We start from the raw sequence: 18,945 nt of genomic DNA, 5'->3' as shown, positions 1-18,945 counted from the left end.
CTATATTTTATTGGCAGCGGGGGTCCCCAAAATGCAACTTGCAATCTTTTAGTGTATATGAGCACATTGCAGAGGTTATCACAACTTTATTGCGAGTAAACTTTAATGCTGTAGACTTCTAGTATTCTGTGTATGTGTGGACACACGCAGCATAGGGACACTCAGCTGTAGTCTTGGCTGGAAATGCACATACAGACATGGATGAATGGGACCCTGCATGGGAACAGAAGAACTGGTGTAGAGTCCTATTTGACCGATAGAATGCAAAACAACTTCATGCTATGTAAGAATAATACACAGCAAGCCTAATAAGGTGTGGGGCCTGTGGCACTATTGGACTTTTTTTTTACATTTCAGGGTTTATAAACACTTTAACTGTTATTAGGTATAAAAATATTAATGTTTGCATACTGTAAATGTAAACCATGTCTTCTGTCTGCAACTCTGTTATATGTAAAATTTCATATTAGAAACTTTTTGCTGTATCAAAGCTAATTATTAAACCTCTGTTAAACGTTTTATTGTTTAATAGTAAACACTAAAGCACCCTGATTATTTTATTTAAAAAATAAATAAAAAAATGTGTTCTCTGCACCTGTATTGGTAATCAGAAAACAAACCTGCAAAGCCACCTTCATATATCATGGAAACCTTATTAAATATGTAAATGGTGCAATATTTGCAATTCTGCCTTTGCTTGGGAAAAGTATTTGCATGATGTTTTGAATTGACCATATATGGACATATTTAATGGTACAGTGTTAAAGTGGAGTTCCACCCATAAATATAACATTACATCAGTAGTTTTAAAAAAATGTCATTAGTCCTTTAAGGAAAAAAAAACATTTTTTAGATGCCTTCAAAGTGTTGTTGCTAGGCAGAATAGTTAATCTTCCCACTTCCTGCACCTAGGTGCTTAAGCTTCCTAACCTACACCGCACAGACTCCTGGGAATGTAGTGGGTGTAACTTTCCAGGAGGCTGTGCACTCCCCAGTCTCAAAGAATCATGTGACTTGGACAGTACAGGTGCTGAAACCTGATCTGAAACCTATTACACTGCTTGTGCAGCACTGAGCATGTGCGAGATCTGCAAGGCTGAAATCCAGGAAGTCATACAGTCTGGCTTCATGATGCCCACACTTAAGATGGCCCCAGTCAATTTCTATTTTATAAAGTGTCTAAATGCTGTAACAACCTAACAAAACGGACCTTAGTTTACAGACTAACTTTACTAGAATACATTAAGCTTGTGTATTACAGGGGTATTTATATATAAAAAGTGAAATTGTGGCCGGAACTCTGCTTTAAGATCTATGGTGTGTGGAAAATAATAGTAGCCAATCATATGTTAGCATTTAACTTCATATAAGCTTTCTGAATGCTTATGTTTCATTAACAATTTTTTTCATGTGTCATTTTTTGTTATTGGGACATGTATGGCCACCATTTTTCTTTTCCTATAAGGATGGCTATAAACTAGGGTTGGACACTTCACTCTGAATTCTGTCATCCTTAGAAAATTGTACTTGGTTATCAGCCAATGGCAAAGAAATTTAGCATTTATGAGGGCAAGGCCTGGCGTCTCAAACTCTGGCATATCTTGCCCCCTCATACAGCCATACATCTACTTATTGTTAATATGTATCATAACCAGTGGTGGAACTACCCAGGTCGCAAAGGTCACACTTGTGACCGGGCCCTGGCGTTCCACCACCGTGGGAGGGGGATCCAAGATGGCACGATGGGGGTCCACTGCAGAACATGTGAAAGGGTCCCATTGTGTGACTGTAATAACAGGCCCCGCAACAGGAGTAAACTGCCTTGGGATCAGTGGCAAGGGCCCCAAAGGTTCTAGTTACGCCTCTGACCATAACTTACAGGGTTTATTAATGTCATTTATAACTGATAATAAAGAGGGATTAAATAAAGTTTAGATCATGTAGCAATATTTGTGTATCTGCCCCAGCCCTCAGGTGTTGTCTATCCTGGTAGATGCAAAGTACTACACCTTGCTAAGTGCGCCTCTGTCACCTTCTTGGTGCTGTACCTTTTTAAAGAGAAAATACTGTTCGCAGCTTGGACATGTTTTTTTACTAGAAACTTACATTATTAAAATATGAATAAAGTTGGTCAGAGTGAAATGAGTTCTATGTTTTAGTTAGTACAACCCATTTGTCTCAATAGACTACTCTCCTTGCTAAGCAATATTTTTAACTCTTTGTGTGAACCTTACCTAGTCAACCTTTCAGTTAGATTTTTTAATTTGTGTATCAGATTCCATTTTTATTTAAAAAACAATTAAAAAAAACAAACGTGTTGGTACTGTCATGGACTGTAAAGTGCATGTTAAACTGCTTGCACCTTTCATATGCATTATGGGTGCATGCTTACTTGTTTGTGTACGTGTGTGAAAGTAAATAATATATATAAATATATATATATATATATATATATATATATATATATATATATATATAAATATATATATATATATATATATATATATATATATATATATATATATATATATATATATATGTGTATATATATATATATATATATGTGTATATATATATATATATATATGTATATATAGATATCTATATCTATCTCTCTCTCTCTCTCTCTCTCTCTCTCTCTCTCTATATATATATATATATATATATATATATATATATATATATATATATATATATATATATAGCGTATAGTGGATGTGGAGATAAATATTAACTGGCTAAATGTATGCTTATCCTTTAATCAGCGGCATGCAGACCCACTTTTGTGTTGCAGATTTGTGGATTTTCACAGCTTGTAATTTTCTAATACTGTTGCCTTGCTATCTTTCCATTTTAAACTATTAAAACTCACACATACTTTATATAATATGCTGTACACAGAGTAGAATGCACTGTAAACAAATACAGAGCACTGCAAATTTTTATTTTATTTTGCTTGTTATTTTATTAAAAAATAAATGAAAACATTAAAGCTGAAGTTTAGCCATGAAAAAATAAAAAATAAAAATCATCTATAGCTTTATCGAGATAACTGTATTGAAGGATGTCCCACGACAGCTGGATCCTGTACAGATCTTCACTACAGGGATACCCAGTCCTCTTCCTGTCACTGAATTTCTGGTGCTGTGTGGGTTAATAGCTTCATGTCTTCTGTGAAGCTGCTGTGAAAAAGTTCCCAATCAAGAACCCAACATCTCCTCCCTCCTACATTGAGGAACCTTCATTTAGGCCTGGTTCACACTGGTGCGATTTCAGATGCAACTTGCTTTGCTCAGAATCGGATGACAATAGAAATCACATTTATTTCAATGGTGCCTATTCACAGCAATGCAACGCAACTGGTAAAGGGTCCTATGCTACTTTGGTGCGGTGCAGTGTGATTTTGTGCCCCATAGACTTCAATGGAAACACATCAAAAACACATCTACACATGTTCTTATTGCAATTATGGTGCACCCCCCCCCCCCCAACTTTTCTCCCTCTCCAGAAGTTGGACTTGTATAAAAATTGCATCAAAAATGCACCGTCATACCGCAGATGCACTACATAATTGCATTGGAAATCATATATAATCGCAGCTGCACTAGTGTGGACCAGGCTTTATTGCTCTCACTGCCTGTAAAATTAACTGTGAATAGGGGAGTTAATCCTCTGACTCGCTAGAGATTTCCTCATTCACAGATTGTATTACAGGGAGTAAAAGAAATGAAATAACAATGGTGGAGGAGAGTTTTTTTACAGCAACTTTACAGAAGACCCAAAACTATCAACCTCTGCAGCCATGTAAGTTCAGTAGCAGGAAGAGGACCAAACATCTTTGCCATTTCTACAGGATCCAGCTTCCTGCACAATGTGGAACATCTTTTATTATAGGTAAGTTAGCTGACTAAATCTATAGAGAATATGTTACCCCTCATATTTAGAATTTTGTGAAATAAATTACCGACTTACTGATTTATTTTGTAGTACTTCGTATTTGTAAATTTGAGCAGGGATTTAATCTCTTTGGGACTTTGTCTTGTGCTTACTTTTATGGTTATTTTGCTTTTTCTCAGTTTCCTGGTTAGCTTTATGGTGGATGCTCGAGGAGGTGCCATGAGAGGTTGCAGGCACAATGGACTGAGAATAATTATTCCCCCTCGGAAATGCACTGCCCCCACAAGAGTGACCTGCCGTTTGGTGAAGCGCCATCGATTGGCCACTATGCCGCCTATGGTAGAAGGAGAAGGTCTGGCTAGTCGTCTCATTGAAGTTGGCCCTTCTGGAGCTCAGTTCCTTGGGTAGGTTCAGATGCTGACCATTCATGGCTTATTTTATTTTACATTTCATGCAAAAATGGACACTTTGAAAGTGTGTTAACGTTTATAATAGAGAATACTTATAATTGTTTATGGGTATTGTATAGTAAAACTAAAATTAAGTTAGAATATTTCTGTCAATATGGAGCTTTCCCAATTAGGCAGGCCATACAATATACAATTTTCCTATACAATTTTCCTTTAGATTTACCGAAACCATATAATATGAGGTCAAACCTAAACACTTTCAATTTGTATGCAATTAGGCAGACCCTTGCACTGCGTAGTTGAAGTTAAATCTAAAGGAAATTGAACAATAAAATTGTATAATGTATGCCCAGCCTTACATCTTACCTTTGCTAATGCCTAGTACACACGGGTCAAATGTCGGGAGACATCGGGTGGCTCAATAAAACCATTTCAGTGATGATCTATTGGAACACTGATAGAGAAGTAAGTTAATGTAATAAATAGTTTAACAGACACAGTTACTTATTCAGCAATAAATGTTTTTTATCCATTTGACAGCTGAGCAGACAACCTATGCACCAGCCTTATCAGATAGTAATGATGATAATATCCTATTGACTTCTACCTTGAGACTGGTCAGCCAGGGGTGTCTGCTCCCATCTGACATATTGTCAGATAAGATGATAATCATGTATTGTTTGCGACCAACTTCACTAAATGTCAGACCTAGAGGAGAAGCACAGTAGAACAGTAAGGCAGAGGTAAGTAATGTTTAGGCCCAGACAGTGAAACAGAAGGGTGTAGAAAAGGATTAATCATCAAACAAGTTTATTATGAACTATAAACAGTATGATCAATGTCCAAAGATAAGCACAGTAACCACGTATCAGCACTGCCAGAGGATGAAGACAGGATGGACTGAAAACTGGCAAATTAAAGTGAGCTGGTACTGGACCTGCTCAGCTGTCAAAGTAAGCAGTGTGTTAGGCAGCTGAAGGCACACATAGAAGAGGAAGACTTGAGAAAGGAGGCATGTCCCTGAATGTGTTGCCTGCCATCCCCAGTGATTCTCCTCTTCCACGTGTGCCTTCAGCTGCCTGAGATGCCGATTACTTTGACAGCTGAGCAGGTTCAGCTCTCCAGTGCCAACTTTAGCAGGTTGCTGGTTTTGCAAACATCTAGCGGTTCTTACACATACATTCAACAGCCTCCATAACCCTGTCCTGATGGCTTTGGCATTCTGACAGGCAAACTCTTTTTGGTGGTGTTGGAGTTTTCTGCTACCTTCCCGTCCTTAAATATTCTTATTGTCCCATTAGTTTAATGGGCTGCCCTGCAGGCTAGTATAAATTTGCAGGAGGTTAGAAGGAGTAAGCAAGCCATGTTGGGGAGGATGTTGCGGCTATTTGCAGGCAGCTTCAGGTACCTTCATTTTACATCTGCATTATTTCATTCTTCTGCAATAGGTTCTTTTTAAATTTCTAACTTTTTGAAAGCTGTAGTATTTGAGTTACACAATGCACTGAAATTTGTATTGGTTTAGTTGACTAGTAAATTGTACTTGCAGGGAAATAATGTCTACAATTTGGCTTATTTTTGCTGTGTTTATTTAATTATTGCTTTACTCTGATGTGAAAAGAGATGATAGGTAAGCTTTACTTACTGTTTGAAGAATACTGTATACGTAATACTGCACATACACACTGTGATATTATGCAGTGATGTTGAACAGTTTTCTCAACTTTGTAGCTGTAAAGTTATGCCTCTGGCTTAACTTTTTACTGCACAAATGATGCTCTGTACTGAAGAACATCATTTCTAGAGGGGAAAGCAAAAATATATCAAACAATTTTGCCAAATACAAAATCATTACTTGTATAACAGACTTAGCAAGCATTGGTGACTTGATTTGTTTGTAAGAATCTGGAGTTAATGACCAGATTTACAGTTGAAAGAGAAATCACCATTTTATAATTATTTTACTTATTTTGATAACATTCTGCAGGCTCTTTGGGGTTGACTTACTAAAGGCAAATAGACTAAGCTTAGTAAATGAGGTAAACCTTCACTTTGCAAAAAATACCCAATCACGTGCAAGGAAAATGAAAAAAAAAACAGCAATTTTGATTGCACATGATTGGATGATGGATGTCAACAGAGCTTCTTCTCAATTACTACACTCTGGGGTAACTACACTTGCAGAGTGCAACTGCTCATTGCAAAATGCACAGTCTATTTGCCTTTAGTAAATCCACCCCTTAATTTAGCTTTTTGTGTTCAGTTACACAAAAGCCTTTATGACATGGCATACCAGATATTGTACGATTCAATAACTAATAAACATCACACTTTTGTTGCATGACAGAGTGCAGTAAATGGAACCCATTTTACCTTCCTGACCAACAAATAACAAACTCTGTCATCTTGCACTTAACTTTGAATGTTTCCATCTTTTTATTTTTCCATCTTTGCTTTCTATGAATGTTGAAGCATACAGTTTAGGTGTAAGTAAATAAATAGGCAGCTTATAGAGCATTTGCATTTTTTTTAGATTTGGGTGAAGGGTGGTATCTTCTGTTTCTCTTCTGTGGAGTGTATTGTCTATGTATTCCAAGAAGAATACATACCACAGGAGTAAACAGGGTGTGGGCGAAATTGTGGTCAGAGCTGTGTTGAAAATGTGCTTGGGACACTTTTGTCAAACCCGTCACACTGCACCCAAAGCTAAAACAAGGCATTGGGTGGAGTCCAGCTTTAACCGCATGTGCTAAAAACTGTATATTGATATGACATGCTGCCTACTGTGAATCTAGAAATTATTTTTCCTGATAATTTTTTTTTTATATCTGTTAGTGCCTTTGATAGATTTGAACATGTAAAACAGATTGAAACTATTGATCCCATGGGCCTACTGAGGTAGTGGGATAGAGTACTACTTTGTTTTTCATTTTTCATTTTAGCTGGCATGTAATACACATTTTTCTACTCCCAAACTGTGGCATTTCACCTCTAACAAAAGCTGAAATTACTCTTACCTATGTTCTTTCTCCCACTGCTGCTTTGGATGTATTCAGTAAACTTCACCTTCCTACGGCTCCCCCCCCTCTAAATGAGGGAGAAAGCTTGGTCAGCCGAATCCTTCAACTGGGACCTCCTGGAACCAGATTCCTTGGGTAGGAGAGACTTTAGATCAAGTTGATGGATGCCGGCCCCCCCTATTCGTCCCTGTTGTTCTCCAACATAATTTATTTATTTATGTCAGTGATTTTTCCATGATCTGTGTGATTTTTTTTATTTATGTGTCCTGAGGAGGCATTTTAATCCCTGTGACTGTTTTTGTATTAGTGCAGTAGTACGTGTCCCTTCTTTTTGACTTTTATTGTGAAGTGGTGTTGCTTTTTGCTTGAGCATGTAATTGTTTTTTTTGTTTTGTTTTTTTTAACTAGTGATTGACTTTCAATCTGTGTCAGAGCACACTGGATCACAAGCTTAGACAACGTGTTTATTGTCAGTGACTGAAATCCCAGTGCGACTTAATGCTGAACATTATTTAAATGCATGACATATCCAAAAATAACCACACTTTCTGTGTTATATTTGATCGTAATTTTCAACACATAAGCTGCAATGGTAAAGTAAAGCTGCAATGGTAAACTGTCTATAATTGTCTGATGCAGTAAATCTGTTGACTTCACCAGCGTTGTGTGTGTGCTTGCATATTAGGAACTCTAAGCTTCTTTTCTCCAGCAGTAAATCACTTGCCTCATTAATTACAGAGTTTTATGTATATTGTTATTTAGGCCTGTTATTGTGGAGATCCCCCATTTTGCGGCTTTGCGTGGAAATGAGCGTGAACTAGTAATACTGCGCAGCGAAACTGGAGATAACTGGAAAGAACATTTCTGTGAATTTACTGAAGATGAATTGAATGAGATTCTTAATGGAATGGATGAAGGTATTTATGTTATTTCCATATACGAATATTATATAATACATGGTAATGCTTATCCAAAAGTGATTGTAAAGGCTGTTTTTTTCCCCTATAAAAATAATAAACATGTTATACTTACCTGCTCTGTTGCAGTGGATTTGCACAGAACAGCCCAGATCCTACTCAGGTCCCTCTTCTGTGATCCTGGCCCCTCCCTCCTGTTCAGTGCTCCCACAGCAAGCAGCTTTCTATGGGGGCACCTTAGCCCAACATGGTCCTTCCCCCTCTCTCCCCTGGCTGGCTAGCTGCTTTTGACTGACAGCAGCCGAAGCCAATGGAGCCACTACTGTGTCTCATCAATACAGAAAGGATATTCTCGGATGGCTGAGACACTTGTGGACATCACTGGACAGAGAGGGACCACAGATAAGTGTTAGGGGGCTGAGGGGGGCTGCTGCACACAGAAGGCTTTTTATCTAAATGCATAGAATGCATTAGGATAAAAAAAACATTCTACCTTTACAACCCCTTTAAATTGTATCTATGGGATGTGCAGCTAATTGCAGAGGCCTTTACATTGAACATTGTGATAGATGTGGTAATTTTAGACCTCAGGGGAGTAAGAAAGGGACTCTTACAGTTTCATATATTTGTGATAATGTCAAATAGACAATAAATTTCATGTTTAGAGGATAAATATATTCATGTGCACATTGGGCAGGGTTTGTGAATAGCCTCAGTGCTAGTCTCCTTAATTGAGGTCAGGTGAAAAAAACCCGTCCCAAATTACCAAATATTTATTTTAAAGGCGTTAGCTAGCTCGCCATGTCGTTCTCATAGACCACAAATCATTGGTTGATTTAAGCCTAATGTCAGTCTTTTTATGTTTCTGAATATACAGTATTTATTAAGAACACATTTGTTTAATATATTTCTGAATGTTAGATAGATAGTGTAAAAAAGTGACTGTATGATGACTTCCTCACTCAGTGTGTGTGGGCATTAAACTGTATCTCTGACATCTCTTTGCAGTTCTTGACTCGCCAGAGGAACTGGAAAAGAAGCGCATTTGCCGTATTATTACCCGGGACTTTCCACAATATTTTGCGGTGGTTTCTCGGATTAAACAGGACAATAACCTGATTGGACCTGAAGGAGGAATTCTGAGCAGCAATGTGGTACCTCAGGTCCAGGCTGTTTTTCCAGAGGGTGCCCTAACTAAAAGAATTCGTGTTGGCCTTCAGGTATGTAAATCAAAAGACATTACACTTCGAACACTAGCATTTACTGTTTTTTATTTGACTTGCGTTAGTTCAAGGTGTATTTAAAACCGGGTCCCTAAGGGGAATTTAAAAAATTTCCAGGTTGCCTTCATGAACCTTATATGTGTCACATATGCTTTTTGGGCATATAACAGATGGACTGAAATTGAGAAACTCTGGCTCATTCCTATCTATCCCAACTCTACTTTATAGAGTTCCTCCGTAACAATTTCCACCTCTAAACTCCTTTCTCCCATGCAATTCTCCCAAGCATTTATGGAGAGAAAACCAAAACAAATGTCATCTAATGTCTTCATATCCAATTATGACTTCCCAGATAGCTTGACTTTAAACATGGCTCAAACCTGAATAGGCTGGGTCAGCTGACTATTCTCTGCACCAGGGGCCCAATTTCTTTCTCTATGCTACATGATCAATATGACATTTTCTGACAGCATTTTTACAGCTATCTTAAAGTTTGCTGTTATGATTATTCCTTGCCAAGGATCTTACATTTTAGTAGTAGCCCCTTTCGAGTACATCTACAGGGATGGGCCTTCTTTGAAAGGTCTTGTTTCACAAATACACAAAATACTAGTAGCGATATGTGAAGGTTCATTTTTATTGAACATACCTACATGACAAAGTTGGGGCAGGAACTATCCCTATCCATAATGTGTGATATTCCATATACCCTTCAGTGAGTAATTAGTGCTGAAGGTGTAACCCTCTTTAATATGTTTTGGACCGGCCCAGGTATCTCTTCCTATTGGGAGGAAATAATGCCTTGATAACACAATTGGCAGTCTGCCCTGTTCCCCTGTATCATCTCACACACCTGCTAGTTCTTCAACTAAGGCAGTGGTTCTCAACCTGTCTAGTGCCGTGACCCCTTGATAAAATTTCCCAAGTTGTGTAAAATTATTTTCTTAGCATGGGTTGTCAGCACCCAAGGCAAGACAATAAATTTGTGCCCCTAACCCACAGACATTTAGCGCTGACTGAGTCCCTTCCACTTGTACAGTATTAAAACCCCTTCTTGTACGTTTTAGGATGTACCACTCTTTCTCTGTGTTCTCCTTTCTTTCCCTTGTATCTCTCTCTATCCTAATTTCTTGTTTTTTTCCCCATATCCCTCTCTCTAGATGTCTTTCTTGTTCTTTCTACTATTCTTTCTCTCCCTTTGTCTTTGTTCCTCCCCCTCTTTTCCTCTCCCTTCCATGTATTCTCTATTGTTATTCCTTCTCTTACCCCTTGGTGGTGAGGGGATGGGATGAGTGGTGGGGCGAGTTCTGATTAGCCAACTTAGGTGCTCTTTAACAAGGTCATCTGCTGATCTGAGAATTGTAGAGGGGACTCTTAAGGGCAACTATAATCACAGGTAGTGTTATTCACTGTGTCTCCGGCTTCACTGTGTCTCCGACTTTGTGGTGTCTCGTAGCAGTGACACCTATGTCGAAATCAGCCCCTCCCACTTCACATTCCTCACCAGTCAACTGACCTCTAGTCTCTGCCCCCACCCATGCAGTGAACTGAATGGGCAGCTGCAGGCTGCAGGAACAGCCCAGCTGAGATTCCCCAAAAAGGCTGGGAGAGTGGTGCGGGCTTCAGGAACAGCCCAGGATTCGATGACCCCTGTCAAATCATCATTCGACCCCCGAGGGGGTCCCGACCCCCAGGTTGAGAACCACTGAACTAAGGGATATCCCCAACCACACTTAAAAGCTTACCAAACACATCACAAGAGCCAGGCAGTGTTTAATAGCTTTCAAGTGGAGAATAGCTACCCCTCTCACTAAAGGGTAAATACATAATACTATTAAAAAAAATAAAGTGACAGCAAAGTCAAATTAATTTTTTTAAAAGTAAAAAAGAGATAACACTTACCTCTATACAACAATATTACACTAAAATGTCGCTTTCCGTGTCTTGTTGCAAAGGCACCATAGGCTTCTACCCTTCTTTGGGTGCCTTCTATAACAAGACAGGTGCTAAGGAAGCACCAGTGTGTGTACACTCCCATTGGTTCGTCTGCATCTATAGACACGCAGTGGGGTAAGCCAAGCTCTGCTACCTCATCACAGCAGTTTGACTGATGGCAGCAGCAACTTATCGCTCCACAGCCCTCAATCTCTCCTGTAAAACTAAAACGGTGAGCAATGCTGGTGCCGGGGACAGTGCTGAAGAGGAGACATGGAGCCAGGTAAATGTTTAGGGACAGTGGGTTAGGGTAAGACAGTAGAAGCATTTTTACCTTATTGTCAATATTTCTTTATTGAAGCAGAATAAAGTAGTACAAAAACAAAGCATACAATAGCTGGTAAGGAATACACCGTTACTACATATAACCTCATAACAGGGTAGGCCCAAATAAATCTAGCTAATATAAACATAGGAGAAAAAAAAATCCATGCAAGGCACTTAACCCAATTTATTTATGTCCGCATGGCTACCATAGACATATGATAGTGTTCTATGCCTCGTCCCTGGAAAGTGTGGGATAACAAGAGAGTGCAAAAAATATGGGCATTTATGGGCACCATATCAATGAGTAGACTTATGTAAAAATTTAATATAGTAATTTATTAAAGAATAATGTTAAGAACAGTATAAAACATCAACAATAATAACCCCAGTTTTAGATGAGCATACCCACCCCCTAAGCATAGGTAGGGAGCCTCCAAAATGTAAAGAATGTTGAATCTGTAACATAATGACAAACATCACCAAACACTGGTAGTGAGCATACTCCCCATGTGGGTCACAGGAGTGCATTTATTACTGCACTCTTGTGGCCCAGGTTAAAGCCTGCTGTTGGCTGACATCACAGAGCTGGGGCAGGCTCTATATCAATCCTGACAATAATGTCAGGATCCATCCAGATGCCTCACTGGCAGCTGGCTCAGCTGCTCATTGCGCAGCTAAGAACTTGAGCCAGCTAATCCTGCCCCCTGTACAGTCTAATACTTCAGTGAGCATTGGAGGGGCAGAGCAGGGAGCTGGTGACTAGCAGTCACCACTCTCAGCTCATTGAAGACCGAGAACTGAGTGATAGATGGTCAAGTGATCTCTCAGTTTTACAGTCAGCGGGGGATAGCTGCAGCATAGGATTGATGCTGTAGCCACACAAGTTTTTAATCCTGCATTTCTCTCTTAATGCAAAGAATGCATTAAGGTAAACAAAAATTAGACGTTAGTGCTACTTTAAGCTGATGGAGACCCTTACTACATCTAGATTACTTGGATTTCCTTTTCTGTATTTTCCACTGAGACCTTTCTTTTCCCCATGCCTCTTCTATTTTCTGCTTGGTTTCTTATACCCACCTGTTCTCCTCTCAGGCCTCGTACACACGACCGAAAAACTTGCTGGGAGATATTTTTTTGCAGAGGAAACCGGTCGTGTGTACATTTTCGTCGAGGAAACCCTGGAGAAACTCGACGAGCCAAAAAGAGAGCAAGTTCTCTATTTCCTCGATGGGAATGGAGAAACTTGCCTTGTCAAGTTCCTCGACAGCCTGACAAGGAACTCGACGAGGAAAACGATGTGTTTCGCCCATCGAGTTCCTCGGTCGTGTGTACGAGGCTTCAGTACGTCTTCAGGGTAACAGAAAAGACACAGTGGGGTTGATTTACTAAAACTGAAGAGTGCAAAATCTGGTGCAGCTCTGCACAGAAACCAATCAGCTTCCATTTTTTTTTTTGTCGAAGCTTAATTGAACAAGCTGACGTTGGAAGCTGGTTGGCTACCATCCACAGCTGCACCAGATTTTGCACTTTCCAGTTTTAGTAAATCAATCCTAGTGTGACTTCATTCTTGACCCCACTTGGGCATGGGGTAGACTGTGCTTTCTCTCTTCCCTCCTGGCTAGCCCCACCCTCATTTTTGCAGACTTTACTTGCTTAGCTTTGTGCTGTTCTCTTAGGCTGTAGCGTTTATTGGATTTTACATTCTAATTATTTATGTATACTTACTACAGTACAAAAAAAACATTCAGTGTTTTTAAATGTGTATTACCAGTTTTTAACACTTTCTGAAACATTTCCTTCTTTAAGGCCCAGCCAGTTCATCATGAACTTGTGAAGAAAATATTAGGCAACAAAGCATCATTCAGTCCTATTGTGACATTAGAACCAAGAAGAAGGAAATTCCACAAGCCTATAACAATGACTATCCCTGTGCCCAAAGCCTCCAGCGAGGCAATGCTGAATGGATATGGTGGTGATACACCTACATTAAGACTACTATGCAGTATCACTGGTAAGTTTAGTTATCACAGCTCACTGTCACATGGACAGATGGGTAGTCAGGCCTGGATCTGTGACAAAGCATCACAGACCAAGGCTACTCAGAAGGGTTGCAGGCTGCCCTTTGTTTTATTATCGTGTTACATTTCATAACTCTGGTCACACAGTGGTAGATCAAATGAACATTCATACAAAATATCTGATCAGTAGATTTAATAATGCCAACAGAGACTTGATGAATGTCATTCAAAATTCCCTAAAAATTTTTGATATGACTAGAATTCATACCCTATTAGAAATGTATTCAAGACATTTTTTTCATCTTGCTCCTTCGAATTTTCTCACCTCAAAAATTACTTAACCCCACTAACCTTTAGAAAAGCAAATGAACACTATGAAAACAAATATTTTTGTACACAATTCTTCTACTTCATTGCCAGCTTAAGTAGTGAAAGAAAATATAAATCTCGTTTTAATTGCAGAACACTTATTTGATAAAACATTTAAGGTCACTCTGGGGGTCATTTACTAAAGGAAATCCACTTTGCACTGAAAGTGAACTTGGAAGGTCAGTTGCTGTAAATATGAGGGGGATGTCCAAGAAATGTGCAAGGGAAAAAAAAAACAGCATTTTTGCTTGTTCATGATTGGATAATAAAATCTGCAGAGCTTCCCCGCATTTCAGATTTTTCCCTCAGATCTACAGCGACTGCACTTCCAAGTGCACATGCAGTGCACTTGTAGTGCAAAGTGGATTTACCTTTAGTAAATAAACCCCTCTGTGTCCTCAAATAATGGAATCATGGAATAGATAACTAAGGGCTTTAGGGGTCTGCACAAGTGAAATTTGGTTCTACCAGATTAAGTGTTTTGACTCCATTCAGTGTACAAACTCCATACAAGAGCGCTACAAGAAATAGGTTGACACAGTGGGATTGATTTACTAAAGGGAAATAGACTGTGCACTTTGCAAAGTGCATTTGCACTCTGCAAGTGCAGTTGTTCCAGAGCTTAGTAAATGAGAAGAAACACTGCTGCCTTCAATCATCCAATCATATGCAAACAAAAATGCTGTTTTTTTATTTTCCTTGCACGTGATTGGGTATTCTTTGCAAAGTGAAGCCTTACCTAATTTACTAAGCTCTGGAGCAACTACTGATAATTTACAGAAGAATTCCAGGCATGGTAGATTTTTACATAATTAAATTCGCCAACCTTGGACCAATGTATCTATGTATATACTATACCTAACTGATGCCTCTGGAAGCTTGAAATCACTGAATTAGACAACACTACTCCAATTATCTCTACTAACTTCATGGGTCCTGTGCTGAGTGGGCGGCCTGATGCATTCTGCACATAGGAGGTAGGTAGCTCAGCATGGATACCAGATTCAGGGTATTGAGTCCATCCAGTGTACAAACAAACGCCATACCAAAGCTCTACATATCTTATTTCTTAAGCCTCGTACACACAATCAGTCCATCCGATGAGAACGGTCTGATGGACCGTTGTCGCCGGTTAACCGATGAAGCTGACTGATGGTCCGTCCCGCCTACACACCATCGGTTAAAAAAACGATCGTGTCTGAACGCGGTGACGTAAAACACAACGACGTGCTGAAAAAAACGAAGTTCAATGCTTCAAGCATGCGTCGACTTGATTCTGAGCATGCGTGGATTTTTAACCCATGGTTGTGCCTACTAACGATAGTTTTTTTCCCATCGGTTAGGAATCCATCGGTTAAATTTAAAGCAAGTTGGCTTTTTTTTAACCGATGGTTAAATAACCTATGGGGCCCCCACACGATCGGTTTTCACCGATGAAAACGGTCCATCAGACCGTTGTCCTCTGGTTAACCTATCGTGTGTACGAGGCCTAAGTGTTTACCATTTTTTGGTAGGCCCCATACCACTTTTTAAAAATTTCACAGTCCAAGTGCCTCCTGTGTTCAAGACCTTGGAAGTCCCCCCCACCCTCATTATGGAGGGATTTCATCTCACTTTCTAATTTGGCTATGGAACAGGAAGTTAAGAGAAATCTCCCTATTGAGTCACCGATGGCAAAAATAAAAACTGACAAGTGTTAAAGCCCTCCCTTACCCTATCCAAATCGGGGAAAAAAGGTTAGTCTTTAGTTCAACTTTAACTGTGTGAAATATTGTAGCTTATGTATTTAATATTCTTTCTTACCTTATTATGTAATTTGTTTTATTTTTGTATTGCCTATAGCAATTAATCACTTTTTGTGTTATCCAGTCACAGCTGTAATTAGATTAGTTTTACAAAGTATGTGAAAAACCTTCATATACCCTAGCTCCAGTTTTGTATAAATTACACACAGCATGCTGCAAAAATATGTTTGCATATAAGCACATTTCCTTTTACTTTGCTTCTCTTTAGGTGGTACAACTCCAGCGCAGTGGGAGGACATCACTGGAACCACACCGCTTACATTCGTTAATGAATGTGTTTCTTTTACTACTAATGTATCTGCCAGGTTAGTTTTTTCACACCTAACAATACATTAAGTGTAGGGTCACATTTACAAATTGGTTATTGTATCCTACATTTGTTCACAAAAACTTCTCTTAAGGCACTGTGTGATACCTTATATAAATACCCCAAAGTTCACCCCAAATAACAGATCACTACTTGCCCAGGCTTTTATCCATTCCCGGTTAGACGGGGCAAACGTATTCCTATTGGGTGCCCCGCAGAAATGGGCCCATAAGCTTCAGGTGGTTCAGAACCACACTGCTCGCTTTGTACTCGGTCTATCGAGAAGAGACCATATTAGCCTGGCCAGGAGATCACTTCATTGGCTCCCTATCGAGCAGAGAGTGATCTTTAAAACGCTCTGTATCTTCTTCCGGGCATACTGGGGATAGGGTCCCAAGTACTTACACAGCTTGGCGGTGCACTATGAACCCTCGCGCCCATTAAGATCCATGACCCAACATTTAGCCACAGTCATTCCATCTAAACTTTCTTCCATGGGAGGCAAACGACTCCAGAGTAGGGGTGCCATGCTGTGGAATGCCCTCTCCTTGGAACTTAAGATGACACCTAACCTGCTCCTCTTCAGAAAAAAACTAAAGACTGAGCTGTTCATCCAGGCCTATGGATAAATTTATATTCTTTTCCCTCTCACAGTCCGCCCCCTCATTGAAGGGGTCACTTGCCTCTCTAATAACTATGATGTCTTCTACCCCTCCTCTAGTATCCCCACTGTTCCTTTTTTCTTTTATATTTTTTCTCATACACTTCACGGCTCTTTCCTCTTGCTCCCCTAAGGGCTGGATACCCTTTCCTTTCACCGCCCTCTCTTCTCTTTTCTCTCTCTTCTTCATCACGGATTGATTCAAAGTTACATCTCACCAGCGGCGCTTAGACGCTCACTTCACAGTGGGCATTTGGCGCTTAATTAAGCTCAAAAATCAATCAATCAATCAATCTCTTCAGCCATATATACTATTCTTGCCATATTTAATACCATTTGTTTTTTTTTCTGTAGGTTTTGGTTAATTGATTGCCGACAAATCCAAGAATCAGTTACATTTGCTAGCCAAGTTTACAGAGAAATTATATGTGTTCCCTATATGGCCAAGTTTGTTGTATTTGCCAAATCCCATGACCCTATTGAAGCACGTTTGAGATGTTTCTGTATGACAGATGACAAGGTGGACAAGACACTGGAACAGCAGGAAAACTTTGCAGAAGTTGCTAGGAGTAGAGATGTAGAGGTGAGCCTTTTTTATACATTTTTATACATTTTTATACATTTAACATGCTAAACCTCACCTCTTAATTACAGTATGAGAAATTTCTTGCTTCATTGCTGACTGGTTATTCATCCAATGTGTTTTTATTTTATTTATTTATTTATTTATTTATGTATTTATTAATTAAATAATAAGTGGTACTAACCTGGATATACAAGCGTAGGCAGAAAACCAGCCCGTGTTCAGGCTCACTGCTTTACTGATACTTGTCTGTATGCCAGCGCTCACAGTATGCCTAGAGTATAATGGGGGTTATTTTCGAAAGGCAAATCCACTTTGCACTACAAGTGCAAACTACAAGTGCTAAGTGCATTTAAAATTGCACTGGAAGTGCACTTGAAAGTGCAGTCACTGTAGATCCGAGGGGGACATGCAAGGAAAATAAAAAAACAGCATTTCTCTTATCGTCCATGGACGGACACAGCTCCTTAAATCTTGACAAGTGGGTTATGTTCCCTGTTTACAGGAGAGGACTAGGCAGAAACATGTTAAATAGTTAAATACATGTTACATTAACAGAGTTGAACAGCCCCGCCCAGGGGGCGGTCCCTCCAGACATAACCCTCCTCACTGCAGCTTGCAGCCTCAGTTTCGTTCTGCCTAGCAAAGGAGAAGGACGTATGGCTCCCTTTGGGCCCAGCGCCCTGAGGAGAAATTTTATTTTACTTTACTTTTTCTTGAAGAATCTTCTTTCAACTGTTGGCTGAGAGACAGGCTGGATATTATAGATCCTTGTAGTCTACTCAGTCCGACCAGCAAGCGTGGGCACACCTTTGCAAAGAGGCTTGGTCTGCCACGCCATACCTCATGACTCCTGAGGTGGCCGGTGAGCTTTGCTCCGAGGTCCACATATGACTGAGCTGTGGTGTTGCCTCAATCACAGTGGACCGGGCCGACAGCTACCTCCATTGCGGTTGTAGGTCTGTCAGGAATGCGTCAGCGAGTCCTCGCTCGGACGGGTAAGTACAGTCCCTCCTGCTTCGGTGGGTTGGTACAGCTGGGCATTCCTGGGGTTCGGGGGTCCCTTCCCCTTACTTCCCTGCTCCTTTCCCTTGCTGCATTGCTAACATTGCCGCTGTCAGGGGGGAGGGGGCCTTCCTGAGGGGACTGTTATCTGGCCTGTGTTTTTTCTTTTTTGTATTGGGCTTTCCTGTGAGGTAAAAAGCCCTGTGATGAGCACAGATGTTTATGATTATACTTCAGCAGACGCTGACTGATTGGTGACACCTGTAATGGTTTTGCTTTTTATGCTGTATCTGTGTCTTATCCTTAAATAAAACAGCCCTATGAGGCTTTTCCTGTTTAAACACAGGTCCCTGCAAAAGTTACCTCACGGTTCTTTTCCTCACAGGCAGCGCTGTGCAGTCTCCTCCTGAGGGAGTCCCCTGGTTACCCCTGGTCAGCGCAGCAAGTGGGTGAGAGGCCCTGAATAGG

At 39.9% G+C, this 18,945-nt stretch overlaps 1 protein-coding gene across 32 annotated transcripts in view; it reads left to right on the top strand.

Annotated features, from left to right (window-relative positions):
* ANK2 (ankyrin 2) overlaps positions 1 to 18,945 on the top strand; it is a 711,894-nt gene that overhangs the window by 611,574 nt on the left and 81,375 nt on the right. For 18 of the 32 annotated variants that reach the window (XM_040328781.1, XM_040328751.1, XM_040328698.1 and 15 more), the window contains 8 exons: positions 4,077 to 4,301; positions 5,929 to 5,937; positions 7,364 to 7,462; positions 8,090 to 8,244; positions 9,253 to 9,464; positions 13,536 to 13,740; positions 16,130 to 16,226; positions 17,244 to 17,472. In XM_040328781.1, coding sequence (XP_040184715.1) covers positions 4,077 to 4,301; positions 5,929 to 5,937; positions 7,364 to 7,462; positions 8,090 to 8,244; positions 9,253 to 9,464; positions 13,536 to 13,740; positions 16,130 to 16,226; positions 17,244 to 17,472 — 1,231 coding nt within the window. The remainder of the gene's footprint in view (positions 1 to 4,076; positions 4,302 to 5,928; positions 5,938 to 7,363; positions 7,463 to 8,089; positions 8,245 to 9,252; positions 9,465 to 13,535; positions 13,741 to 16,129; positions 16,227 to 17,243; positions 17,473 to 18,945) is intronic. The other 14 variants (XM_040328722.1, XM_040328682.1, XM_040328814.1 and 11 more) reach the window with 2 other exon arrangements.

The sequence above is a fragment of the Rana temporaria genome, chromosome 1 (assembly GCF_905171775.1).
Source record: "Rana temporaria chromosome 1, aRanTem1.1, whole genome shotgun sequence".
Lineage (NCBI taxonomy): Eukaryota > Metazoa > Chordata > Amphibia > Anura > Ranidae > Rana > Rana temporaria.
This window is presented reverse-complemented; position numbering and strand designations above follow the sequence as displayed.